General features: G+C 34.0%; 2 protein-coding genes and 1 non-coding gene across 18 annotated transcripts in view; 1 reads left to right on the plus strand and 2 right to left on the minus strand.

The window, feature by feature from the left end:
• Positions 1-890: 890 nt before the first annotated feature.
• On the minus strand, positions 891-11,295 carry LOC133172457 (ceramide glucosyltransferase-like). Its single transcript, XM_061307342.1, has 9 exons — positions 11,105-11,295; positions 6,731-6,869; positions 5,870-5,972; positions 5,369-5,470; positions 4,845-4,957; positions 4,144-4,322; positions 3,883-3,969; positions 3,346-3,535; positions 891-2,868 (listed from the first exon to the last, which is right to left on the minus strand). The coding sequence occupies exons 1-9, from the start codon at positions 11,278-11,280 to the stop codon at positions 2,704-2,706; spliced, it is 1,254 nt and encodes a 417-aa protein (XP_061163326.1). The 5' UTR covers positions 11,281-11,295; the 3' UTR covers positions 891-2,703.
• A 731-nt stretch (positions 11,296-12,026) lies between these two features.
• LOC133206432 (CAP-Gly domain-containing linker protein 1-like) overlaps positions 12,027-25,306 on the minus strand; it is a 41,784-nt gene continuing 28,504 nt past the window's right edge. For 14 of the 16 annotated variants that reach the window (XM_061306221.1, XM_061306216.1, XM_061306218.1 and 11 more), the window contains 6 exons: positions 24,726-24,778; positions 22,824-22,941; positions 22,352-22,517; positions 21,849-22,026; positions 21,206-21,381; positions 12,027-13,006 (listed from right to left, as the gene is read on the minus strand). In XM_061306221.1, coding sequence (XP_061162205.1) covers positions 12,621-13,006; positions 21,206-21,381; positions 21,849-22,026; positions 22,352-22,517; positions 22,824-22,941; positions 24,726-24,778 — 1,077 coding nt within the window. In that variant the 3' untranslated portion in view covers positions 12,027-12,620. Of the gene's footprint in view, positions 13,007-19,922; positions 20,818-21,205; positions 21,382-21,848; positions 22,027-22,351; positions 22,518-22,823; positions 22,942-24,725; positions 24,779-25,306 lie in introns of those variants that run through there. The other 2 variants (XM_061342417.1, XM_061306225.1) reach the window with 2 other exon arrangements.
• Trnai-aau (transfer RNA isoleucine (anticodon AAU)) lies at positions 14,114-14,187 on the plus strand. The gene has a single exon. It is a non-coding gene; the product is annotated as a tRNA-Ile (tRNA).

Here is a 25,306-nt window from a genome sequence, read left to right on the forward strand (position 1 = left end):
ACTTCAAATTCAAATTTCATTGCCAAACTCAAGTTCGAGTGACGAAATAGAACGATACTTTGAAAGAACATATCTATTTTTAACCATTGTAACGACAAATTTCAAAGGCATAGTGTAAACGTATGCACGATTTACACTGGATTCTTAAAACGTATCCCCTAATGAGTACAGAGAGAGAGAGAGAGAGAGAGAGAGAGAGAGAGAGAGAGAGAACACGAAATAAGGGTTAAGTAGGGTGACAATCTATAGGTAGTGGAAGTAGATATCGAAACGCCATGAAGAAAATATAGACGAGTCGAGTCAGCACTATTGTCTTTTTTTCAGTGCCTCAATAAATGTTGCATCGACATCCCAGATAACTTGCATCTTTCAGATGAATAATTCGCGTGCAGCCAACATCCCATCTAGAACTGTAGGTTAATTAATTATAGGGATGACATTAAATGTGTATACAAAACACAACCTCTCGCCATCTTACGTCATAGGAACGATCAATGTCTCCCGTCGGACAATTTCACACCTATCTCCAGAAAAATCTGACACAGTGCCCAATCTGACAATAATGATATACATACTTGAATATCATCTTTAAAAATATTTTTCTTCAGAGAACTCTCTGTAACACGTTTCACTGATTCAAAATGACAGCTGCAGAATGTCCCATTTACATACATGTATCAAAATAGTTAACTACATTTAGCCGAGTCTTCACTATAATTTTCTATATTAGATTAACAATTTCACACACTCCAGGATGCTTGTGATATAAATGCAACAAATAATATATCCGTATTCATAATCTTTAAATTTAATCCTCTTGTTCATTCTTTTCTGTATTTCGATGCCTAATTTTTCATATTATCCACATACAAAAATGAGAAAACAAGTGATTTGTTCAGTATAAAAATTCTTTTTTATTTCTTTTTTGTATAAAAAATGACATGAATAACAAAATTGAACTGCAATAACACATACCAAAGAGATGATCATTTTACCCACGGTTTATTGGTGGACCAGGGTAATTCATCACACAAAGTCATCAAAGCATGGGGGTATTACATGACAACGAATAAACTTAATAGTAGAATCAAACCTCTAGGAATTATTTTCTGTGGATACTAATTGATCAACACATATCTAATTCACAAAGAACAATTATGTATCTTAATTTTGATTCGAAACCAAGAAACAAGAACAAAAACATACATGAATACAATTTCTTAATGGTTAACATTTTTTCATTTATATTACCAAATCACACATTTTTAAGCATTAATTAAAGCATTGTAGAGTTTGTATTAATTAAAGCATTGTAAAGTTTGTGTGTACTAAATCATAGATCTGAGATAAGAGTTTGTAAGGCCTAGTCTTATTGATTTATTGATAATATTAAATACAATATAAAACTATTCTGTATTATAACTGCCCTGTGCAATAGGATGACAAAGGTGAACTCCTATCTCTTAATCATACACCTATAACTCCTCCTGCCATGTCAATCAATTCAAATCAGGTAACTGTGTTAAACACACATGCTTGACCAGACATAAATCAAAGGTTAAAATGTATTATTAGATTTATAAATTTGTACATGAATTATTATTAATTTTTTGCATCTCACAAGATAAAAAAGCAGTAGGGGCATGTTAAGAGTAAATGCATAATTTGAAAAACACATTTATGTTTTTGTCTTAAAAAATAAATACATTTTATCTAGGAAGTGTTTATTTCTGAATGTATTTTTATTTATTTATTTATCTATTTATTTATTTATTCATTTTTTTTTGCATGTGAGCAATTCACAAATATTTGATCACTTTCAATTTCAATGGCATCACTTCACTAAACTCCTGTAACACAGGAAGAACACATATGAAATGCATATTAAAACAAACAAACAAACAAAATGGAAACAACTTTTCCTAATGATGACATATGTAGTAAAAATTCCAGAGGACAAGCACTAAACAGCAGGCACTGAATCTGCCATAGCTTCTTCTCATTTGACAATTCATTTGTGTTAATAAAAAAAATCAGTACCCTGGGTACAGTGGACTGAACACTTAATTAACATAATTCTTGTAAATAATTAATATTTTTGGCAAATGTGAACTGAATATCATCAAATGCATGGCAAAACATTCTACCTGCAGAGTCTCTCCATTGCTAGAGGCCTCAATGCATGTAGTTATCAGTGCAACAACTTGAGTGCTTTAAAAATGAGTATTCAGATCTCACAAAAGATGTAACAATACTGTCGTCATTTAGGACTTTGTCCCCTGAAAAAGCCCCCGTCAGACAGGAATATGGGATTAATTTAAAATAATTTGCTTTTTTTTTTTGCTTTTAAACCACCCCCGTTCCACCCACAGAATTTTGTACTCATATTATGGAACAATTCACTCAAAAAATTCTGTTTATAAATTATCATAAAAATCAATAAATGATCAAAGATAAAATTATCTGTGCAAAGTTCACAAATACGGAAAATATCCAAAATTATTAATTTATTTTGGAATTGGATGAATGGTTGACAGATGTACACTTAAATATGCTCTGAGATTTCTTAGAGGGTCTTCTACTTCCTGTAACATCCCTGTACACGATGACAAATCCAGCCAAGTGTGTAAGAGTTTGGAACGGAAGAGACTGCACACTGTGGAACTTGTTTCTATCCTTCCTTTCTACATGATAAATCCATAATCACACAATTTCCTCAATAGTCCCACCCCACAGAACTTTATATTTCTTGTGTCGCCACTGCACTATTGAAGTCTTATGGCTCTGAATGGTCAACCAGATAGACAACACTTCACGAAGCATCCAGGCAACCAAGAATTCAAATTTGGAAAAAGGAAGTGGTCCATTCTGAAAATTGAGACATAAAAACTTTGAGCTTATACAGAAATATATTAATCATAAGACAAGCTCTACTTTCCCCGTCTTTATGCATGATCAACTTTTTTACCATATTAAAAAAGTCCACAGCTGAAGCAGTTTATTACAATATCATGATACTCAAATATTCGTTCAAATTTTTATAGTAGAAAACAGCAGAAAATTCTTTAAGATTTAAAGGAAAAGGAAAGTCTTTCAAAATGAAATGAAAAGTATTTTTATATTTCATTTATCAATTAAAGGTATCTGAAAATGCATTAGCTTTTTAGATTCCTTAAATGGTTATGTGATTCATTAACTAAATTGAAAGCTTTTTCTAAGAAACACTGTCTGTATCTTGAAGATATCCTTCAACATTTCTAATGAGCATTTTGTGAGTCACTATGCTTCACTAATAAGGGTATTTGTCCAAACATCCTGAATACTTGGTAACCGGTGTAAACTTACCTCGACACATGTGATAAGGGTGTAGTCAAATAGGAACCAGACTAGAACATGCATGAGGAAGAAACCCATAGAACTGATGCCAAAGATGTATTCAGCCGCCCAAGAGGCCACCACGCCCATCAACATACACTCGGACAGCGGTTCAAATAGGATGAGATGAGGTAACAAAGAGATGCGCAGCTGAGACCACCTGTACGATGAAAATAATCAAATTATAATTACAAGTCACAAATTCATGTTTACAACCTTTCAGGAAAATTTTTAAAGATGCTAGTAAACAGTTAAGAAGTCTGGTGTACATTTCAGTTCCTTATAATTCTTCATATCCATGAAAAAATTACATGATAGATGGGGAAAAGATATAGCTTTCTTATTATTAAGATTTCCTTCTTTCCATTTTCCTCATAAGCGAGTTTTTGTAAGCTTGAAACATATTACTTCTGAATTTGATTAATGATGGTTTTGAGTGTAGATTTCAGTTGCATGTTACTGTTGTGCATAGCATGATGAACACAGAATGATGAAATGTATCTGTACCTGATGAGTCTTTGATGAAAATGACTCATGCTGTAGTGTCCAGAATTCTGCTGTGCGGGTTGACTGCATAATACTGTTTTATATCCTCTGCAAAAGAAACATCAAAACTTAAAATGATTGAGTTCTCAACATCAATTATAAGCATAAATTGTTGATATTAAAAAGAATAAATTGTTGATAGCTTCAAGTAAATGTAATATTTTACATGCACAAAAAATTTCATTCTATATTAAATCAAACAATAGATACCAGGGTACTTACTCTTTTCTAATATTTTCAGAGATAAAATAATCCTCAGCTAAATATTTGCCCAGAGGAGCAAGTCCTCCAGATTTTTCTAAAACGTCTTTTCGGAAAAGGCATGACATGCCAGTTGAACAATTAATTCCTACAGAATTAGCACTAAGGCAGTTTCTGGACTGAAATGTTCCAAAGTAAACCTGCAACAGACAATATCAATCATTATTACAAGTGCAAACACCGCAAACATACGCATCAACAAGCAAACTTTCACAGGACCTGAAATTCTAATTGTCTGCTACAGCACAGTGTTAATCTGTTACTTATTTAAGATATTCTGACTAACATCCATCAGACTAATTTATAAAATAAACAGTTTTAATTATTGTAGTTATGTAATTGTTAACAGACTCTTTTACTGTATTGCATCAAAAGCACTTAAAATTTGTTTACTCTATTCTTTAAACAAATTTGTTCCCTGTTGCTTTTTTAAAAATATTTACAAAAATAAAAAGGAGCCAACACTTGTCCTTCATGAAGGTGAAAAGGATTTTCCACTATCTATTAGACACCATATATAATGGACTCAGTCAAGCTTTAAACAGGGCTTTTTTTAATACTGAAATACTATCACCGGGAAGATTCCTTGCAGCCATTCTATCTTTTGAACCTTTCTGCTTTATATGACGTACAATGCATTTTAATGCATGTTTCACACTTACTTTTTCATACACAGCGGCAAAACCTTTGCGATTACATGAATATGGCATCTGTAAAACCAACCCTACATCAGGTTTCATAAAAGACATCATGTCCATTAATGTATCAGGATTCACTGCAAAAGTAATAATAAGGAATCTCGTTAGTATTGATCCCTGCAAGGGAAACTACGAAATCTAATAACAATGATGCATGGGCTTTGCCTTCTCTGCAATCTGACATGAACAATTTGCTGTCCTTAACACGTTGAAAGTTGACCCCCCTTCATTAATCAGGGCTTGTTCCATGTCCATTACAATCATATCAACACAGAAAAATCCATCATTTTCTCACACAACATCACGACCACATTGGGTTGTCATGGTTATTTCACATTTTGTCTTTCCAAGAATCAGGAATTAATATCATTATTCTTTTTTTTTTCTTTGGAATCAATAACATCCAGATTAAAATTTTGTACAGTGTAGAATAGTTTTACATCATTACATTAACAAAAGTATTGAATCTTAATTATTGTAATACTTACTTAAAATACTACTATCAGATATAACTATTAAATCATATTTGGCTGCCTCGTATGCTTTGCACATGTTGTTGACTTTCCCGTTGGGGCCAACATATTTAACACCTGAAAAATAATGATAAGTGTAATGCATATGATAAAATAAATTGCATTCAATTCACTTTATCAAATTAAACCTTGCATATTTCCTTTATATGTAACGTTCCATTATACTTATCAATGAGTTTGTTAAACAACATAAAATCAAAGAAAACATTCCCCTTACATTTTAATCTATTTTACATTGTCAGCATTGTCTAAAAAATTTCTTCTATTAGCAACACCCCCCCCCCCTTTCCCTCCACTAAAGGAATAGCAAGTCTGCATTGATTCAATATATGGGAAAATAAGACTGCTTACAATACCAGTATATTGATTCAATATAGGGATAATGACATGGCTTACAACACATTGTGACAAAATACCCTCTACATTATAACCACTGTAGCATATGTACAACTTTACCTATGAAAATTTTAGCATCTACTTTTGGGTATTTTTCCATTAAGGCTTTAACAACCATAAGAGCAGGATCACTTTCATCTTGTAAGCAGAAAAGAAGTTCAAACTGAAAAAAGAAAAAACAAATGTGCAAGTAATTTGAATATGCAATCATAAAAACATTACTATCAACAGAGTGAATGCACATTCTGAAGATACTGAAAAGTAATGTCCATGTAATTTAAAAGAATATATCTACCAGTAAAATAAATTCACCAAGGTGTGATTTTAATGATCTTCACAGCAGTACAAGTTTTGAAGTCAATTAGACTGATTAATGGGAGGAGATGAAAGCATATACCATGATAAAATTTTTATCAATATCTTCCCCAAAAGACTTCTATGGGAAATAGTATCAGGGGCCCCAACATATGGTAACATATGTGTATTACTGAAGTTAATGGAGATGACTCAGAGTTCAAACATGTCCTGATGGCCAGCTAGTGGAATTTCCCCCCATTCATTTATCACCATGCTTATTCTGCATTTCCCTCCTACTGCATCTATTTATTTTGCAAACATTTCACCATTGAAAACATTCAATATTCAGGAAGCAATTTACTGTAGCCTGCTCTAAGAGCAGATGCATTCATGTCCCCATGGGTTGATATTTGCTTTAATGGAGGAAAATAATGCATCCAGTAGCCTGGAACACATTTTCCTGCAGTAAATGCATTTCTGGTTATAACTTCCCAATTATTACTTAAAGAATGTGAAAATAATTCATGTTACTCTAATCACTGTATTAGTCTGAGAATAAAAACACAAATAAAACCATGGTAAAATTGCTCTAACAATAAAGTTGAGTGTTAATTAAATACTTACAGAGGGATAGACAGTTGTAAAGAAAGACTCTAAATTGAAATAAAGGTTTGGATCCACCCCGACCAGAGGCTTAATGATGGACACGCCCTGGAGGTCTTCCGGGGAGGGAGGCGGAATAGGATGGTGAAGACGATATTTTCTGAAAATAAAAAGTATCATGCATTTCAGAAAGATTACTCAAGTCCATATGTATAAGCACTTCTTAATATATATATTTCCTCTCCTTGATTTGTAATTGTGAATTTATACATGTACAAAACACAAAAGCTAGGGAATTGTATTTTAGTTTTGTGTTAATTAAATGGGTTCATCCACAAACATTCCAGTCATGAATACTGTGTTTCATTCATGTTTGTTCAGTTCACCTAATTCTCATTTAAAGGAGAGGCATTTGGGTCAAGAATTTGACCTGGTTATGCAGCCATTAAATCTCTACTACAACATACATTTCTAACAGACTATCACTGACAAAAGCAATCATTTGTACAGCTATAGTCCTGTCATCCCTACATACGATGAAAACAAACTGTGTCTTATGTACTGCCACTCAAGTCCCAACATGATATTAAATATCACATATAAAGCCTAACAGACCTGTATTAACCAAATATCAATTGCATTTTTATTTTCTTAAGTCATAATTACATATTTCAATATTATATTTCCCCTGGTTCTAAAGCTTATTATTTAGAAATAAATTGGCAGTTTCCATGATCATATATATGTTTGTTGAAGATGGTTTCATTTATTAAATTCTAAAGCTGCAATAAACTGGATCCTATACCAGAGTCCCCATTGAGTAATCCCTTTTATTACTACAAGATATTAACAGAATATTCATTGTATGTCATTTAATATCGCCCACTTTGAAGGACTACATAGAGAGAAAACAAAGCAATGAAATAAGTTATTTAAGATTTCACTTTACTTTTTTTAAATGCCTGCACGGTGAACATGGTGAAGACAAAATGTGTATTCTGGGCATTTAATTCCAAATATCAACAATCTCCCTGTACTGTTTGGAAACCATAGAATGCGCTCCTTGAGTCTATAGCAACCAGAGTCCTTTAGGGTTAAAGACATTTATGCCTGCTCACAGTTCATAACATGACAGAGCCTCAGAGACTAAATGTATTAATCATGCACTAAGGTTTATCATGCAAGGTCAGGAATAATGAAAAATAGGTTTTAAATCGATCATTAAAGAAAAAATATGTTTAAATTTATCATGTTTATGTCACCAGAATTTTTGTTCCTTTTGATACTTCAGTCTTGTCATCTTGTTCTTCAATATACATGTATACCTTTAATAAAACAGAATTGTTTGGAAAAAGTTTTACAATAAGTATTTTTTCAATTTATCAATCTGACAATAATCTTTCGTGACATTTCAAACCCCATGATGAAATTTAACTATTATCCATTCCTTATCCTAATAATCAACTCAAAATATCTCAAATAACCATGTAGCTGTCAAAAGCATCTCGGTAATCAACTTTACCAGTACATGTATTTATCAACCCCTCCCATCTTCACCCTCTCTTACTACTTAATTGGCATCTGCCACTCCCTAACAGACATTGCATGTTCTATCAATTAGCTACTTTAAACCTTGACTGTGAAATGTCTCCCAGCTATCACAGCCCCTCTGATAAAGATCTACAGAAACCATTTGAGCAGATATGATAACCGGAGTACTATCTCTAGTTTAACATACCCAGTACTACCTGGTTTCATTTCATAGTACTAGATATACTATACTTCATACACATTGAGTAACTGATAACAATGCCCATTATCATGTTTATGTGGACAACACACTACATTCCAAAAAGTACTGAACTGATATATGTATAGGTTCAGAAGACGGTTTCCAACAAATTGAGTCCAGTGTGTAACTTCCTATTTAATTGTGTCCCCTGGTGAAAAAGGGGGTGAATGATAAGATTCTACAGAACTAGGAAGGGCTACTTCAATACAAGAAAAATTCACTTGATTTATTACAAACATTTTAGAATGGCACTGACTGTGGCCACAAGGGCTGCAGGGCTCCTTGTTACAATGTGTAAATCTGTTCTTTCATGCTGATCAATGATTCCTTGCCTGGGGACATAGTTTTACTCTAATGCCCTCTCAAATATGCATGATTCACAGTTGTCATGTTGTTGGAACATTCACTGTCACTTATATAAAAGTTTTGCATCATAAAATTTTTTTATGATATCACATTTCTGCAATTTTTCACACTAATGCCCCACAACTGCAGTTTATACATTAACATATTGGATGGAAAGATATTGTGAAAATGACCCATTTCAATATTTGCTCATTACTATCCAACACTTGGTAACATACCCTGGATAACAAAATATACAGACTTTTAGGTTTAATTTATGAGTAACACTCCCCCATTACTCAGGGCCACTTATGAATTTATAGTCCCTCGTACAAACCTTCCTATCTACATATAATCCTCCCAACAGAACGTTTTATTCCAAACACTTGATATACTTCCTACTTTGAACACTCTGTTAATTTATAAAACTGCCCACTTGAACATGTATCCATACTAATTTCCTGTATGTACTGGGTGTACCATGGTAATTCAACAGAATACTATTGTAATTCATGGGATGATAATCCTCTTTAACCTTGACATACGAAGGTATTGTCATCCACATGACAAAAACTGTCCAGAAACAGGTTTTACCTGGCGTCAATCAACTCCGTGTTTACACATTTCTTTTAGAACTTTGCAATAAGATATATACACACCACAACTATGCAGCAGGTTTACATTTATTTTGGTCATTGTCACAGAAATATTTTTCGCGTTACCTTCAATATCTTAATTATAAGGAAAGATAGATGAAGGTAGAGGTTTCTCTGTGTGAAAGCATTTTTAGATTTTGAATACATTAAAAAAAAGTCTATGAAAAGGAGGTTAAATAAACATGAAAATACTTGTCAACAACAGATTTTTCAGATATGCAAATTCTTTTTTCTGAATTATGTCATGAACATACACACTTGAACAGTCTGGTTAACTGAAGCTGTGTCACAATTATCTAGACACTGCTTCTCAGCAGTTAGCAAATAATTAGCAGTCACTTTTATGTAACATATGTGTGTACATCACATAGTATAGATATACATTTACTCAATATACATAAATTACTGATTGTGACATAATAATTTCCATAGTAAATCACCCTTGATTTATGAAAAATGTGTAAGAAGAGAAGTGAAAGAGGGGGGGGGGGGGGCTGTAAAATGAACAATGACCTGGCAAACTGTAGCTGGAAAAACCAACATGCTCATTGTATCTTGCTTTGATATCATTAATAGAAAGTATCACACTATACAAACTCTAGATTACCGGATACAGCCACTTCACATCACCCAATTACTCCACCAGAGTTAATCAAATGTAATATTTAATAATCTATAATTGTGATTTTCATTCCTGCTTACAAAGCTACATGTCTCACAGAAAAAACCCCTTTTAGGATCTCTAACAGTTTCACAAAAAATGTTTGACTCTCCATGATGTGTTTCCTTAGCAGATAAATTATTCTTTGGCTAGCAACCTCATATAATCAATATAAAAAACAGCACATTGAAAATCAACAGATACAGTTGCATTAAAAACTGATTACTGGTTGTGTGTCTTTGTTTTGTTTTCATGCATCTTTTTCTATACACTTCTCATCAAAGAGTATTCCATGTTCAAGGACTCTGGAATGGGGATAATAAACATCATATGACTACCCAAGTACAGGGTAACACTGATTGTAGGGTACTACTTCACTTATCCCCCACCCTTCCATCAGGTCAATAAGATCCAATGAATATTTCAACCAATTCTCAATCTAGACCTAATGAAAATTAAAACACGGGTTGAAAGAATGTGTGATTATCATTTACATCTCTGTCTTCCGGTTTGTAAAATAATAACTACCTCAGATTGTTAATCAAAACGCAGTTAATATATGTTATCTGGACCCTGTCTGAAGTCGATACAAATCAGTTTTTAGTCATACCGGTCATCTGTAATGAATATCTATTTCCAAGCATACCGATGTACGTATTCATACCCCAACACCCCGCCCATTTTTACCGGCATGTCGAAAATTCAGCATTCCTCCATGTTCTGGAGTTGTATAGTACTCAGGGATCATATAATTAATAATTCAATATACTCATCCAAACCTTTTAATCTAATTAATTAATATTGATGATTTATACGACACAATTTAAAGATATTAAACTTGATTATTTGATGTTTTCTCGTCACGACGGTGACATGCCTTGCTTGTCTTTTTTTAAAAAATACTAAAAATACCATTATTAATAAAACCATAATGTACTTACCCATAGATTATGGCCAAAATATGCATAAACCAAACGAAACACCATCCTCCTAAAATTATAATAGCAAGAGAGAAAGCAAAATAGTGAGCTACGCTCATATTATCATGGTGACTTTCGTGTGTTCGCCTCTCTAATGATATTGTAACTGTGACATCACGGACATGCGCAGTCGACATAGTGAAGAGTCTAGCTGTCGGTATCATCAACTTAGTCATTGTTTTATCAGGAAAATCATATTTAATGACCTTGCGTATGATGACTATATATAATTATTTTTTTGTTACTTATTCTCTTTACTAAATGTTAACTTTAAAATGACCACTGAGTATATTAACGTTGGCTTAACAACACTGGACATGTTTGTGTTTGTTTGGGTGTTTCTAAGTTTCAAGACACGTATTCTTATTAACATTGTACAAGTGCATATTAAAATAAAATGTTTGTTTGTGCTGTGCTGTACAGAAATATTGAACGATATCAAAATATGGTTGAACAACCGGCGTTCTTCTGTAGATTAATAATAGTAAATAATGATAGAACTTAACATAGATATTCGATGACACCCCCCCCCCCTTTCATTGAAAAAAAAAGTCAAATTATTTTGTGTTGAAAATTACCCCCCCCCCCTTTCTACAAATGGAACAAAATAATTTCATATATAATAAATTAAATAAAATTATTACATAAATAAATAAATAAATAAATAAATAAATAAATAAATAAATAAATAAATAAATAAATAAATAGAGAATGGTAGTTTTTTTTTAAAGCTATCCCAAAAACTTGCATAACGTCTTTAGATGCTAGATTCTTGCGTATTTATAGGGGAAAATACTATTTTACCGGAAATGATGTTCGTACACCATTTCTTAATTTGATAATGCAATTAACACAGTAGAAGTTTTTAAAACATCTACTACAGTTCAAGTTCAATATTTATTCAGTCAAACCAAAATACTTGTACATGTGTACATGAGGTACAATATTTTGAATAACATATAATATACCTTATATACAACTGAAACAGGGGGAAAAAAATAACAAATCGTAATTACGTGCAATTATTGTAAGAAGAATCTTAATTAACAATATAAACGATGATGAGCTCATGCTGCGAAAAAACCCCAAAACTTTCCAATCTTCTTGTTTATTGACATAACCAATGCATACATAAAAAAGAAAATTATTCCGCAATAAATGGAAAAGACCTGTGCAATATTCCAACAAGCAATGGACCACAGTCAGATAGGATTTAATTATTGTGCACTGCTTTTATAAATAATACCTAAAGTTGACTCTATATTTAGAACTGAAGATGTACATGTTATTGTAAATTACGATATATCTCTCATTAAATATAATCTACTAGTATATCATAATAAATTAATATTGAAATGAAACCTACCTCAGGTTTATTCAATACATACTTTATGTCTGCTAAATAGTATATTTACATGTGTATGGACTGTTATAGAGGTTTATATTGTGGATATTATGCAAAATGTGTGAATTTAAATTAGCTAACACGGCATGAATCGTCCATTTTACCGCCAGTTTCATTTCCAGTTTCACTTTCCAACGGACCTTGTTCTCCTTCCTCTGCAACGTCATCACTTAACATTTCTTCCCCAGGAGGTGCTTCATTCTCGTGACCTTTATCATTTTCTTCATTTTTGAGGTATTTGTAATTAGCCGGCAATCCTTCTGTTTTCGGGTCAGCAGCAGTTAATAAAGAAGTTTGATCACAACTATTCGTATTTTTTGGTGATTGTTTAGTATCGTTGAAGATAAAACTTGCCGAGTTTTCATCTGATATTTCCTCACGTGGTGATGGTATCGTGTTTGCTGGGCTCTCGTCATGTTCTCCTGAACCTGTTGGTGCTTCGCACGGATCATGAAATTCTGAGAGAAAGAAAAAAAAAATAAATTTGAAAAAAAAATAGCTTGTATTTTTTTTACTAAGCTACATTAAAAAATATCTGGTTAGTGTTTCGTTGCTTAAATTTCTACTGATTGATGATCAGTCAACGTATATCCCCAATTTAAACGTGTGTATTATAGGTGATATGAGTTAAAGAGTTCTTTTTAAATGTTTGAAGTTGATTCTTAATGGAATATATGTCTCAATATCGCAAATTGCGCGTATTATATAATACTTATCTGTAATATGTAGTTATCAGACTCAGCAATTTATTGCAAGGTGTATATACGTCTTTTGTAAAAATCAATATATCCCATATTTTCAGGAATTCTTGTTTATTTATTTAACTTGTATATTGAGGATATAACTTTATTGTTCTCTATTTGTGCATACAACAAAATTTTACAGACACTTAACTGGTTATCAATCAGATTGGTCTTATTTTTCCAAATATTATGAACATAATTAATTTATATAAAATTGATTTTGATTATTTAAAAAAAAAGTGCCAGCTCTTGAAGGGGTCAAATGAGAGGTAATGTACCACAGACACTTGTTTCTCTAGTACTTTTTAAACCTATAATATAATTCAGTCATCAAATAGTCAATTGAACAACATAATTCTCTGAATTGCTGGCTGAAGGACACACGTATAGTGCACTTGGGGGAAAAATGATCCCAAATATGGTATCGTACGGTTAACAGCTGGTTATTATTATTTTTTTCACAACCGTTTCGGTATACCCACGGTCATTAAGCAATGTTTTGGAAGTTTATGCTTTTATAGCAGAGACATAAATAATTTTTTATGTCTCTGATTTTTTTTTATCAGGTAATCGCTGGTAATATGCGAATGAGCATGTATAGATTAAAAAAAAAATCTTTTTTTTTTTTTTTTAAAGTTTTAATACAAGCACCTGTAATGTATTAAGAACAAAATGAGAAATTTATGTATGAAAGAAATGGAAGTAGATGAAAAAGTTCCAAGATCCGCACGCTTATATGAAAGAATGCGGTCATTGTTCTAATATAGATTTACGTTGTTAATAGTGAGCTTTATATACCTGTACAACACTTTTCTCTCTAACGGCCGGTTAGCTCAGTCGGTTAGAGCGTCGTGCTAATAACGCGAATGTCGTGGGTTCGACCCCCACACTGGCCAGAATTTTTTTCGCTTCTTTTTTTATTCGATAAGAACTACGAAAGCCTTTCGACCTCAGCAAGTGCTTCCATATATTTTTTTTAAGATCTTTTTTTAAAACGAAAATTTTTGCATGTTTTCATGCGTCTTTATTTTAATTCTTGAAAATAAATTCCTTTTTGTACAATACTCGGTGTCACTGGTAAGCTCTCACTTCATATTACATTATTCAACAAAATAGAAGTCCACCCAAAACATTTCACTGTATTTTGTTCACCCCCTTGATTTACAAAAGCTTTGATATGAATTTGTTTCAACAATTGTAATACCTGCAAAAAGGATTTTTTTTTCAAAGGAGGTGGTAAAAATATTTCAGTTTTCCATTGATTTCTATGATGAAATTCGTGAGTTTTACCAAAATACATGCAGTTGTATCTCATTCTTTTGAAAAATCAGAACGCCGAGCTGCGCGCAAAAGTCAAAGTCTCTTACAGCGCCGCAAAAAGTCGGTGGAATCTCCAAGTGACGTGGTTGGGTCGCCTATGTGAACGCCATGCGTTTCTAAAAGCATGACAAAGTACGCGCCGTGGTACACAGTGCGTACTGTTATGCATACAGGCAATAGAAACGCCGCATAGTCACCATAACATTGCGACAAGGTCTCCAACATCGCCACAAGAGCTGGCGCGCTCATGTGACGCATATACTAGTATATGATCGGAGTATGGACGCAGTGGTATAGTTGATGGCGCTTGCACAGAGACCTTGCGGTCACTGTTTCAAAGAACGCCTTGTGCAAGCACTCAGCCCGCGGTCTGTCATTAGTTAAAACTCCGAGGGAACGTAGTTGTACGCCGCTGGAGCTCCGTAGAAAGGCCTTGGTCGCCGTCATATGACGCCGTGACATCTTCAACTTTTAAAAATTTCATTGAATTTTCCCGATATTTCATGGCGATCCCTGAAATTTAACGCCATGCCAATTGGTACATGTACATGTATGTCTACAGGTAGTGCCATTTTATGATTTTATACAGGAAGTGAACCTTCCTCTTTTTAAAAATATTTGCTAAATAAAATTATGAACCTGAGTTTAGTATATTTGTGTACATATACCAAGCAAAGGTGGATGTAGAGCCTGTGCGCGCTCAGTCCCTCCCCCCCCCCCCTTGTGTGAATTTTTTGCATATAGAACTTATATAATTATGTCCATTATCCTAAAATCAAAGAAAAAACACCTCTTATTTGTAAGAAGTTGTCAGCCCCCAGGCCCCCACCAGGGCTTTATCCTGGACCCACTGAAGACTTCAAAGCAGCCCTAGACCCCCTGCCTTCTATGTGCCCCCTCCCCCCTTGTGAAGTTCCTGGATGTGCCACTGCCAAGTTTCATTGAAATCAGCCAAAAACAGACGTGGAGTAGCATTTTCAGAGAATTAACACATCACATTTGATTAAAAAACTGATATAATGTTACAGCACAGTATACCTTTATGTTGTTAATCTGTATTCCAAGTTTTATTGAAATTGGAACAAAAGTACAGGAGAATAAGTGTTTTGAAAGAATTCATCTTTTTAGTTACCAACATGGCTTGTTAAAATCAAACACTGATCGACAGATTTCTGTAACTTAGTGTATTCTACTCATGATCCAAGTTTTGAATTGAACCAAAATTGTGAGAGAAGTATCATTTTGAAACTATTTCTTAGAAATTTCTATTTTTAGTAACCATAAACACATTCAAAGAAATGACGATCCTATAAATAAATTTATTATCTTAGAGTAGTATCCTTGTGTACCAAGTTTCATTGAAATTGAACAAAAACTATTAGAATTAATATTTTTAAAGTATTTCTCAGAAATATCTTTTTTTTTCTTCTTTTTTTTAGGAAGTAGTGACCATGGTAATATTATTCAAATAAAAAGAGATCATCAAAATTATGTACTTTGATGAAGTCTACTTGTACAGTATATTTTATTGAAATCAGAACAAAACTGTATATGAGGTAGCATTTTGAAAAAAAAAATTGTTTACAGAAAGACAGATAACTGACATCTTACCAACACATAGGCTCAAAATTAAAAATGAAGAAATACTAAACTCCATTTGCTTTGTTTTTAAAATTCATAAATTCTCCTCAAAATTACCAGATAAAGGAAAGTGATCATCATCCGTTTGATTTATTTTTTTTTATTAGAGAAAATCCTAAAAGTGAACATATTGCATTTGATATATTAAACAATAAGCTTGGCAATAATACAGATAATAAATTACAACATTTACAAGTATTATACATTTTATTACATGTATACCCAAAAACTGTGTAATGGCTAAATGGTAAAATGAAAAGATGAAAAGCATTCATAAGCCAGCGTCCATTTCCACATACACTATCAATGAAAAGATCACTATCTAAAGGGAATGCTTTATACCAGAAATTCTTCAGAGTGAAAATAAATTGTGCTTTAGGCAAGCCAACACATAAAAATGCAAGCTAAGACATTAAAAAAAATCAACCTACTTCCCTCTTGAACATGTATTGACATTTTGTCCCAATCTTTTTTCTTCTCAGAACTAAGTTTACAATGAAATAAAATTTTTACATACTTGTATGTATAAATTATAAATTATCTAAATCCCTGAGATTTCCCAAAGTTACAAAACAAAATATGCAAGAAACTTTTAACAAAATATTACTTTATTTAACATCAAGAGAAACTGTATGTTGCTCTCGAGACTTTCTCCAACACTACATTTTCTCCTCAATCAGACCCTATTAGTGGCACCTTACCCCATAAATAAGCACTATTTATACTGACCAGTACATAAGTATATACTGATAAGTAACAGATGTTGAGCTACATTTAAAATTTCAGTCCCAGTAATTGAATATTATAACAGAAGGCAAACACCCCATGTTTTAACTACTTGTGGTTCAAATGTTAAACAGACATACCCCCTCTTTGAGATAAAATGGATGCAGGAAGGTGGAGGGCATAAAAAGCGGTAAACCACACTCAAATCAAACATTATTTAAATATAGTTAGTAATACCAGGTAGGTTTTGTTTTTTGGCAACTACTGCAGAAATCACACATCTTTAGTCTCCATGAATTTATACCACATCTCACCCTGACACGCACATGTAATTCACTGTAACTACTGCTAAAATCATTACTGGCATATTATGAACTAGAATACAATTGATTAATATAAACATAGGTAATCAAAGATTACGAAGCTCACCTCGACGAATGTTATCTACATGTAAGGCAAATTTCACATCATATTTTTTTTCTAGTTAGGGTACATCCCAAGATCAATATCCATGCAAGTTTGATTTAATTATAGACCTGCTCAAAAAAACTTTTGAACTGTTTAGTAATCAAGAAAATTTTGGTCAGTTCCAACATCCAAAGCAAGTCTGGAAGTTTTCATCCTTAGATGCACCATCTATGCAAGTTAAATCATAACAGGCCATAATATTATATAGCTACTCCAAAAAAATTACCCTGGTCACTCTTCTGGAAAATGTACATCAGATTCAGAATCCAAGGCAAGTCTGGAAGTGTCCATCCCTAGATACATCATCCATGCTAATTTGGTTAAAATATGGCTAAAATTCACTCATGTGGAAAATCTAGGTCAGATCCAGCATTCGAAGCAGGTTGGTTAGTGTACATCCCTAGATGCATCATCCATGAAAGTTTGGTCCAGGTAGGGCTTATAGTTACTTGGGAATGAGACTACTCCTAAATCTAAACCTGGTCTCACATGTGGAAAATCTAGATCAGATCCAGCATCTGAACAAGTGTGGTAGTGTCCATCCCTGGATGCATCATCCATGCAAGTTTGGTCCGGGTAGGGTTTATAGTAACTTGGGAATGGACCTGCTCCTAAAACTTTAACCTGGTCACTCATCTGGAAAATCTAGGTCAGATCCAGCATCCGAAGCAAGTTTGGTAGTGTCCATCCCTAGATGCATCATCCATGCAAGTTTGGTCAAGGTAGGGCTTATAGTTACTTGGGAATGGACCTGCTCCTAAAACTTTAACCTGGTCACTCATCTGGAAAATATAGGTCAGATCCAGCATCCGAAGCAAGTTTGGTAGTGTCCATCCCTAGATGCATCATCCATGCAAGTTTGGTCAAGGTAGGGCTTATAGATACTTGGGAATGGACCTGCTCCTAAAACTTTCACCTGGTCACTCATCTGGAAAATCTAGGTCAGATCCAGCATCCGGAGCAAGTTTGGTAGTGTCCATCCCTAGATGCATCATCCATGCAAGTTTGGTCCAGGTAGGGCTTATAGTTACTTGGGAATGGACCTGCTCCTAAAACTTTAACCTGGTCACTCATCTGGAAAATCTAGGTCAGATCCAGCATCCGAAGTAAGTGTGGTAGTGTCCATCCCTAGATGCATCATCCATGCAAGTTTGGTCAAAGTAGGGCTTATAGTTACTTGGGAATGGACCTGCTCCTAAAACTTTAACCTGGTCACTCATCTGGAAAATCTAGGTCAGATCCAGCATCCGAAGCAAGTTTAGTAGTGTCCATCCCTAGATGCATCATCCATGCAAGTTTGGTCAAGGTAGGGCTTATAGTTACTTGGGAATGGACCTGCTCCTAAAACTTTAACCTGGTCACTCATCCGGAAAATCTAGGTCAGATCCAGCATCCGAAGTAAGTGTGGCCATGTCCATCCCTAGATGCATCATCCATGCAAGTTTGGTCAAGGTAGGGCTTATAGTTACTTGGGAATGGACCTGCTCCTAAAACTTTAACCTGGTCACTCATCTGGAAAATATAGGTCAGATCCAGCATCCGAAGCAAGTTTGGTAGTGTCCATCCCTAGATGCATCATCCATGCAAGTTTGGTCAAGGTAGGGCTTATAGATACTTGGGAATGGACCTGCTCCTAAAACTTTCACCTGGTCACTCATCTGGAAAATCTAGGTCAGATCCAGCATCCGAAGCAAGTTTGGTAGTGTCCATCCCTAGATGCATCATCCATGCAAGTTTGGTCCAGGTAGGGCTTATAGTTACTTGGGAATGGACCTGCTCCTAAAACTTTAACCTGGTCACTCATCTGGAAAATCTAGGTCAGATCCAGCATCCGAAGTAAGTGTGGTAGTGTCCATCCCTAGATGCATCATCCATGCAAGTTTGGTCAAAGTAGGGCTTATAGTTACTTGGGAATGGACCTGCTCCTAAAACTTTAACCTGGTCACTCATCTGGAAAATCTAGGTCAGATCCAGCATCCGAAGCAAGTTTAGTAGTGTCCATCCCTAGATGCATCATCCATGCAAGTTTGGTCAAGGTAGGGCTTATAGTTACTTGGGAATGGACCTGCTCCTAAAACTTTAACCTGGTCACTCATCCGGAAAATCTAGGTCAGATCCAGCATCTGAAGCAAGTGTGGTAGTGTCCATCCCTAGATGCATCATCAATGCAAGTTTGATCCAGGTAGGGCTTATAGTTACTAAGGAATGGACCTGCTCCTAAAACTTTAACCTGGTCACTCATCTGGAAAATCTAGGTCAGATCCAGCATCCGAAGCAAGTTTGGTAGTGTCCATCCCTAGATGCATCATCCATGCAAGTTTGGTCCAGGTAGGGCTTATAGTTACTTGGGAATGGGACTTGCTCCTAAAACTTTAACCTGGGACGCCGACGCTAACGCCGACGCCGACACCGACGCCGACGCCGACGCCGGGGGTATAGCATAAGCTCATCTCGACTTCGTCGAGGTGAGCTAAAAAATGATTCTTTTTTGAACAGAATGACAAAGGGAATCTCCAAAGGCAATAACCACTTGTAATGCCCAACTGGATTTTGATTATGGGGCAACCACAGGCAGATAACAGAAGACCCTAAACTAGGATAAAAATAATTCTTGTGACAAAGAAATTGCTACATTCATAAATGATAACCCACGATTTGTGTTTGTTTCATTTTTCAGCACTATACAAACTCAATTTTTTTAACACTACACAATCTATATTAGCATTCAGGATTAGCATCTCATCAGTATTTAACTATCAGCTATAGCACTTTCATAAACTACTATCACATACTAAGTTTTCTTTATCAACATCCCACAAAGAAGACTTTTTTTTCAGCACTGATCTTAAACCAGCCCCCAACTTGTTTTTGTTCTTCCTTTTTTAGACGAAGGCTCTCATTTTTCAACACAATAACATAAGTGCCATGATTCATAGGTGACATACAATTTCACAAAACAATCAACAATTCAGTACATAAGACTCTCTAGATCGTGCATTTAAATCGAAATGCTCTACAGTCTTTGCAAATCTGCATCATCTCTAATATTCCTCTGATACAAATGTACACGACCTTTATACAGATCATCCAGATAATAAATTCTGCAGCTTTGCAATATGCATGGAATGAATAGTCTAAATATCAAAAATCTTGATGTACATTCAGTGTTGTGAATCTATTTATATTTTCCAGTTTAATAGTTTTATATCCACTGTATGATGGGATCTACAAAACAGTGACAGGAGTGGATCATGCAAGGGTGTACATGTAAGTGTTTTTATATGGAGCTGCCAGAATGGTGTTAGTGGAGTTGGCAATCCATTCTCAAAATGTCTGCTCATCATCGCATTCATCAGTCCAATGGCCAAACACTGCAATAAGAAAGATCACATTCACCTCTGATCCCGAACACTACCATTAATCAGCCAGTCATCCATTTGCACACACATACAATCACTGAGAAATTTTCCAAAAAAAATAATTCCATTTCCATTTTGTTTTTAAGGATTAAGTTCATTTTAAGGGAAAATTTTAATTAGTATATGTGTGCAAATTATCAGAAAAAAAGATATGCAAAATAATATAATATGGTAATTCTATAATAGGTCTAGGACAAACACTATAAATAAAGCTATTTCATCCTCTCCCTAAATTCATGCCATGCTTTATTTTTGTTTAACTGACATTTTCTGGGAATAATATCAAGCATGTTAACTGATGATGAAACCATGACTTGTGATAGATGAACTGCATACTAACCTTCACATATATCACAGTAAGGACGGGAAGCTTTTCTGTCACCATGGTAATGGGTGGGGGAGGGGGCATCATCCTCGTAGTCCATGGCTTGTAGTGGGCAGTCATCAGTATCATGCTGATCAAAGACATCACATATATCACAGAACAAACGAGGCGGAGCTCGGGATTTGGGAACCCTGGAAAAAAAGATTAGCAAAACCTTATACAGCTGTGCAAATATTTCTATATCTAAAAGAATAAAATCCTTTCCTATTTCAAAGTACTTTTTACACTAAATGAATTTCATATATATTAAAAAAAAAGATATTTCCTTATGCATGTTCCAGAGCTTTTATATGTTTCAAAGATTATGAAACCTGAAACCCAAAATCCATGTTGAAAAATTTCTCTTACAGTGTATCTTTTGTTTCTTGACAAACTAAATTCACTTTTTTTGCTTGACACTTAAATCATTAACTGTACAAATCAAAGTGTATGGATAGTCATTACACAGCTTGAAAAAAGTAATTAGTTGAAATACTTTCACAGACATACCTGGTACTTTATACATACAGAAATTGGCCCTAACAGTACTTTATTACCAACAGCTATTCACTAAAATTTTTTTCTAAATTTGTTCTTTTATACAAGGGAAGCAACTCACTCAGATTCCATGGAGCTATCCCCGTCTCCATTGGTAACGACCCCAGACTCCATTATCTCCAGTCTTGTCTTCAGTTCTTCATTTTTCTTTTGTAGATCAACAATGACTGAATTTAGGAAGTCCACTTGGCCTAAAGCTGCATCCTTTTCCTCTGTTAACCTAGATACTGCTGGGTTCCCTACAATAAAGTTTCAAGGACGGTGTTTACTTTTGTTCTAAATTTAGAAATCTTATTAAAATTACTACAATATCAAGTTACACATGTATAAGTGACTTTCAGTATCTTGCACTTTCAATATTTCAGACAGTTGAAATATCAAGGATACATCCAAGAAAACACTGTATGTTCAATGCGAGTCTAAACTTTATATCTCTGATCCTTGGATATCTCTTGTAAACAGTCAATCTTAGCTCCATCAACAGCAAGCAAAATTTATCAAGCACTTTCATTTTGACCTAAAACTTTTTACCCCATTACATTATTTTCCTGTCCTTAGCCATACCTGAGGTATCATTACTGGCCATGTTAGAAGCATTGGTCTTAGCCTCCTTCAGTAAATTCTCCAGCTTACTGATCTTCTCCAAGAACTCCGACTTCTCCGTCTCCATTTTCTGGACCTTTGATCTGTACACTTCTAAGGAGGAATTCTCATTCTGCAGGTTGGAAATCTAAAGAAATAAGGAGATCCCCTTTATATAATGCAGGAAGAAGAGACCGACGTGATATTTTTCGATATTAATATTTACAAAATAAGGTAATGCATCGCAGTGTCTCAATACAAACAATAGATTATAAATATATAGGGTAAGTTTAAATTAACACAGTACATGCTCAAAACATGAAACATTTTGAACAGCCTAATTTTTCCATAATCATGGGGGGGTGGGGGGTAATGAAAGCTTTGCTCTAGTTCATAAGTTAATGATATCTGCCACATGACCACTCCCTAGACATTGTGCTGTGTCAGTGTATACCTGTTTCTTCTGTCTCTCGAGGTCCTGAGCTCTCTGTTGTAGTTGTTGTGTTGTGTTGTCCAGCTGACTCTGTAGAGACGTGTTGGCGTTCTGTAGCTCGTCCAACTCTTGACTGTGTCTGCAGACAAAGCAAATACTCTATCATAAAGAGCATTTACAAAATATCAGACAAATAATATAATGAACCTATATGTAATACATCTCTATTTACTACTAGTATTTGTAAATAAAGTCTATTTATAGTCTACATTCTCTAGTTGCTGGGGTAACTTGTATATTTCAAGGACCTACTGGTCATTTGAAAAACGCTCAGTTTTCCAAATTGTTAAAATTTTTTTTTTTTTAATTTTGATAAAGAAAACACGTCTGACAGTTGAAAACTAACTTGGCCAAAGAAACACAATCCCTAAGCTAGTCAACATAATATATTTAGCATCTAAATCAGCATCTAGTAAATTATGGATCTTTTTAGCACTGGAGGGTTAGGGATGCAATGCCCAAGTTTCCTTTAAAAATTTCATTTCTATCTCCTTGTCATTTTGAGAATGTTATATTATGAGATTATTCTGAGTGATAATAAAAAAAATCATAAGTAAACAAACTTTATCAAACGATGAATTGCATGCATATAACTTGTCTGAAATTACAATATGAAATCTTATATCACACTCCAATCTAACATCATTTTTACAACATTCACAGGTAAATTATATAAAAAAGTTTTTGAAAAAAAGAACATCAGAGGTTACTCTTCTACAAAAGGAAAAGAAATACAGTCCACATATACACTGAGAAATATTTCTCCATAGCAAACTATACAAAAAAGAAATTATAAACCTGTTTATGATAGAATGTACAGTACATTCATGTATAGATAGGGGAAGTTTCATTCTTTTTAGTCTTCGTTGCAGTTACCATACTTAATGGTGAGGTGCATATCATACATGTACATAGTGTAGTGTTTAGTAGCATGACCAGATACATTCAAAGCATTCAGTTACTGTACTGTATACGTGTCTATATGTATTTTTCACTTATTTCTAATCCTGATACATATAAATTGAGGTGCTGAGTATTGATATCAATCCAGATAATCTACATTCAGATATTTTGTTTTTAAGGCTTCTTTTATTGTATGGATAATGATGGAAATGATTGTTCTACAAATACTGAGAAATTGCTAATTGTCATTGGGGTTTTATTTAGTATGAAGAGACCACAAAATTAAATCCCCCCAAAATACACATTTTTCCCTCTAACCATGAAAATAAATGATTTAATAGTATTATTTTGCCAACATAAAACCCTGTGATCTTCTAAAGAGATATCATTTTCCAAGACCAGTATGCTGGTACACATGTAATTCCTCTTAATGTGTACAAACACCCCTATCCCTGATCATGAGAGGAAATTAAGCTTGGACCAGGAGTTAGATGTTATTATGGGATTTAATAGACACTTATTTTACATCCGTATATGTATCTTTAATGTAGGCGTGTGATACAGACATTGGGCCATAAATAACTAAACTACCATGCATCATAACATATATACATGTATAAACAACCAGAGTCAAATCATGCTGCTTGAAACATGGGACTTCCAAATATATGCAATACAAAATTGATGCTGTTTTTGAGAGATATAAACCCTTACCATGTAAAAGATTGTCATTGTAGATACAGCCATGATAAAAAGAAAGACATAAAATATTCATGAGAAAATGAAAATTATGGCTATATATATCACATTTTGAACAATACACATTTACATGTACATTTATGATATGTGCAATGATATGTTAATGTGGATCTCAGAATTACTGAGCATACATTTTCCCCCAATTGCCTTTTTTTTCTTTTTTGTCAAGAAAATATTAGATCAAGGGAGATAACACTTTACCTTGTTTGCATGTCCTCAACTTCTCTGTTAAGTTTCTGATTTTGGTCTTCGAGCTACAAAATATATTTAGTGCATAATCAAGAATCCCAAATAAAAATACACTTATAAACATTTTCCCTAAAATGACATACACATATCATTTTCATTTCCCTCAATCTTTTTGATTCCCATCCCAAATAAATTGCTTACAAAAAGGTTGAAGTCTTTACCTTGAAACATTTTTAAGTTGTTTGTACAGGTGACTCTCGATCTCTCGAAGTTCAAGGGACCGTAAGAAAAGTTCGAGAGATCGAGGGGTTCGAGAGATAGAAAGTGAATAAAATCCGGAATTTTCATTTCCGATCATCATTGTTCAACTAATATAAATACCGGAAGTATATGTTGATAATATCATTGCACATTTTCATTCGTATTTTACAGGTAATTCACTTGATTTCAACAACAATGATCGTATTTTGAATAAATAAAACGATCTCTTTAAGTTTCAATATTAATTTGTTCTCATTTCATGATTACATAAAACCTGAATAGCAATCGTCGGTGTGGCTACCCCCCGGGCTTGATCGGGTCCTTTACCATAT

Source organism: Saccostrea echinata, unplaced genomic scaffold, assembly GCF_033153115.1.
Source record: "Saccostrea echinata isolate AGI-Se365-2 ecotype Australia unplaced genomic scaffold, CSIRO_AGI_Sech_v1 ptg000054l, whole genome shotgun sequence".
Taxonomy (NCBI): Eukaryota; Metazoa; Mollusca; class Bivalvia; order Ostreida; family Ostreidae; genus Saccostrea; species Saccostrea echinata.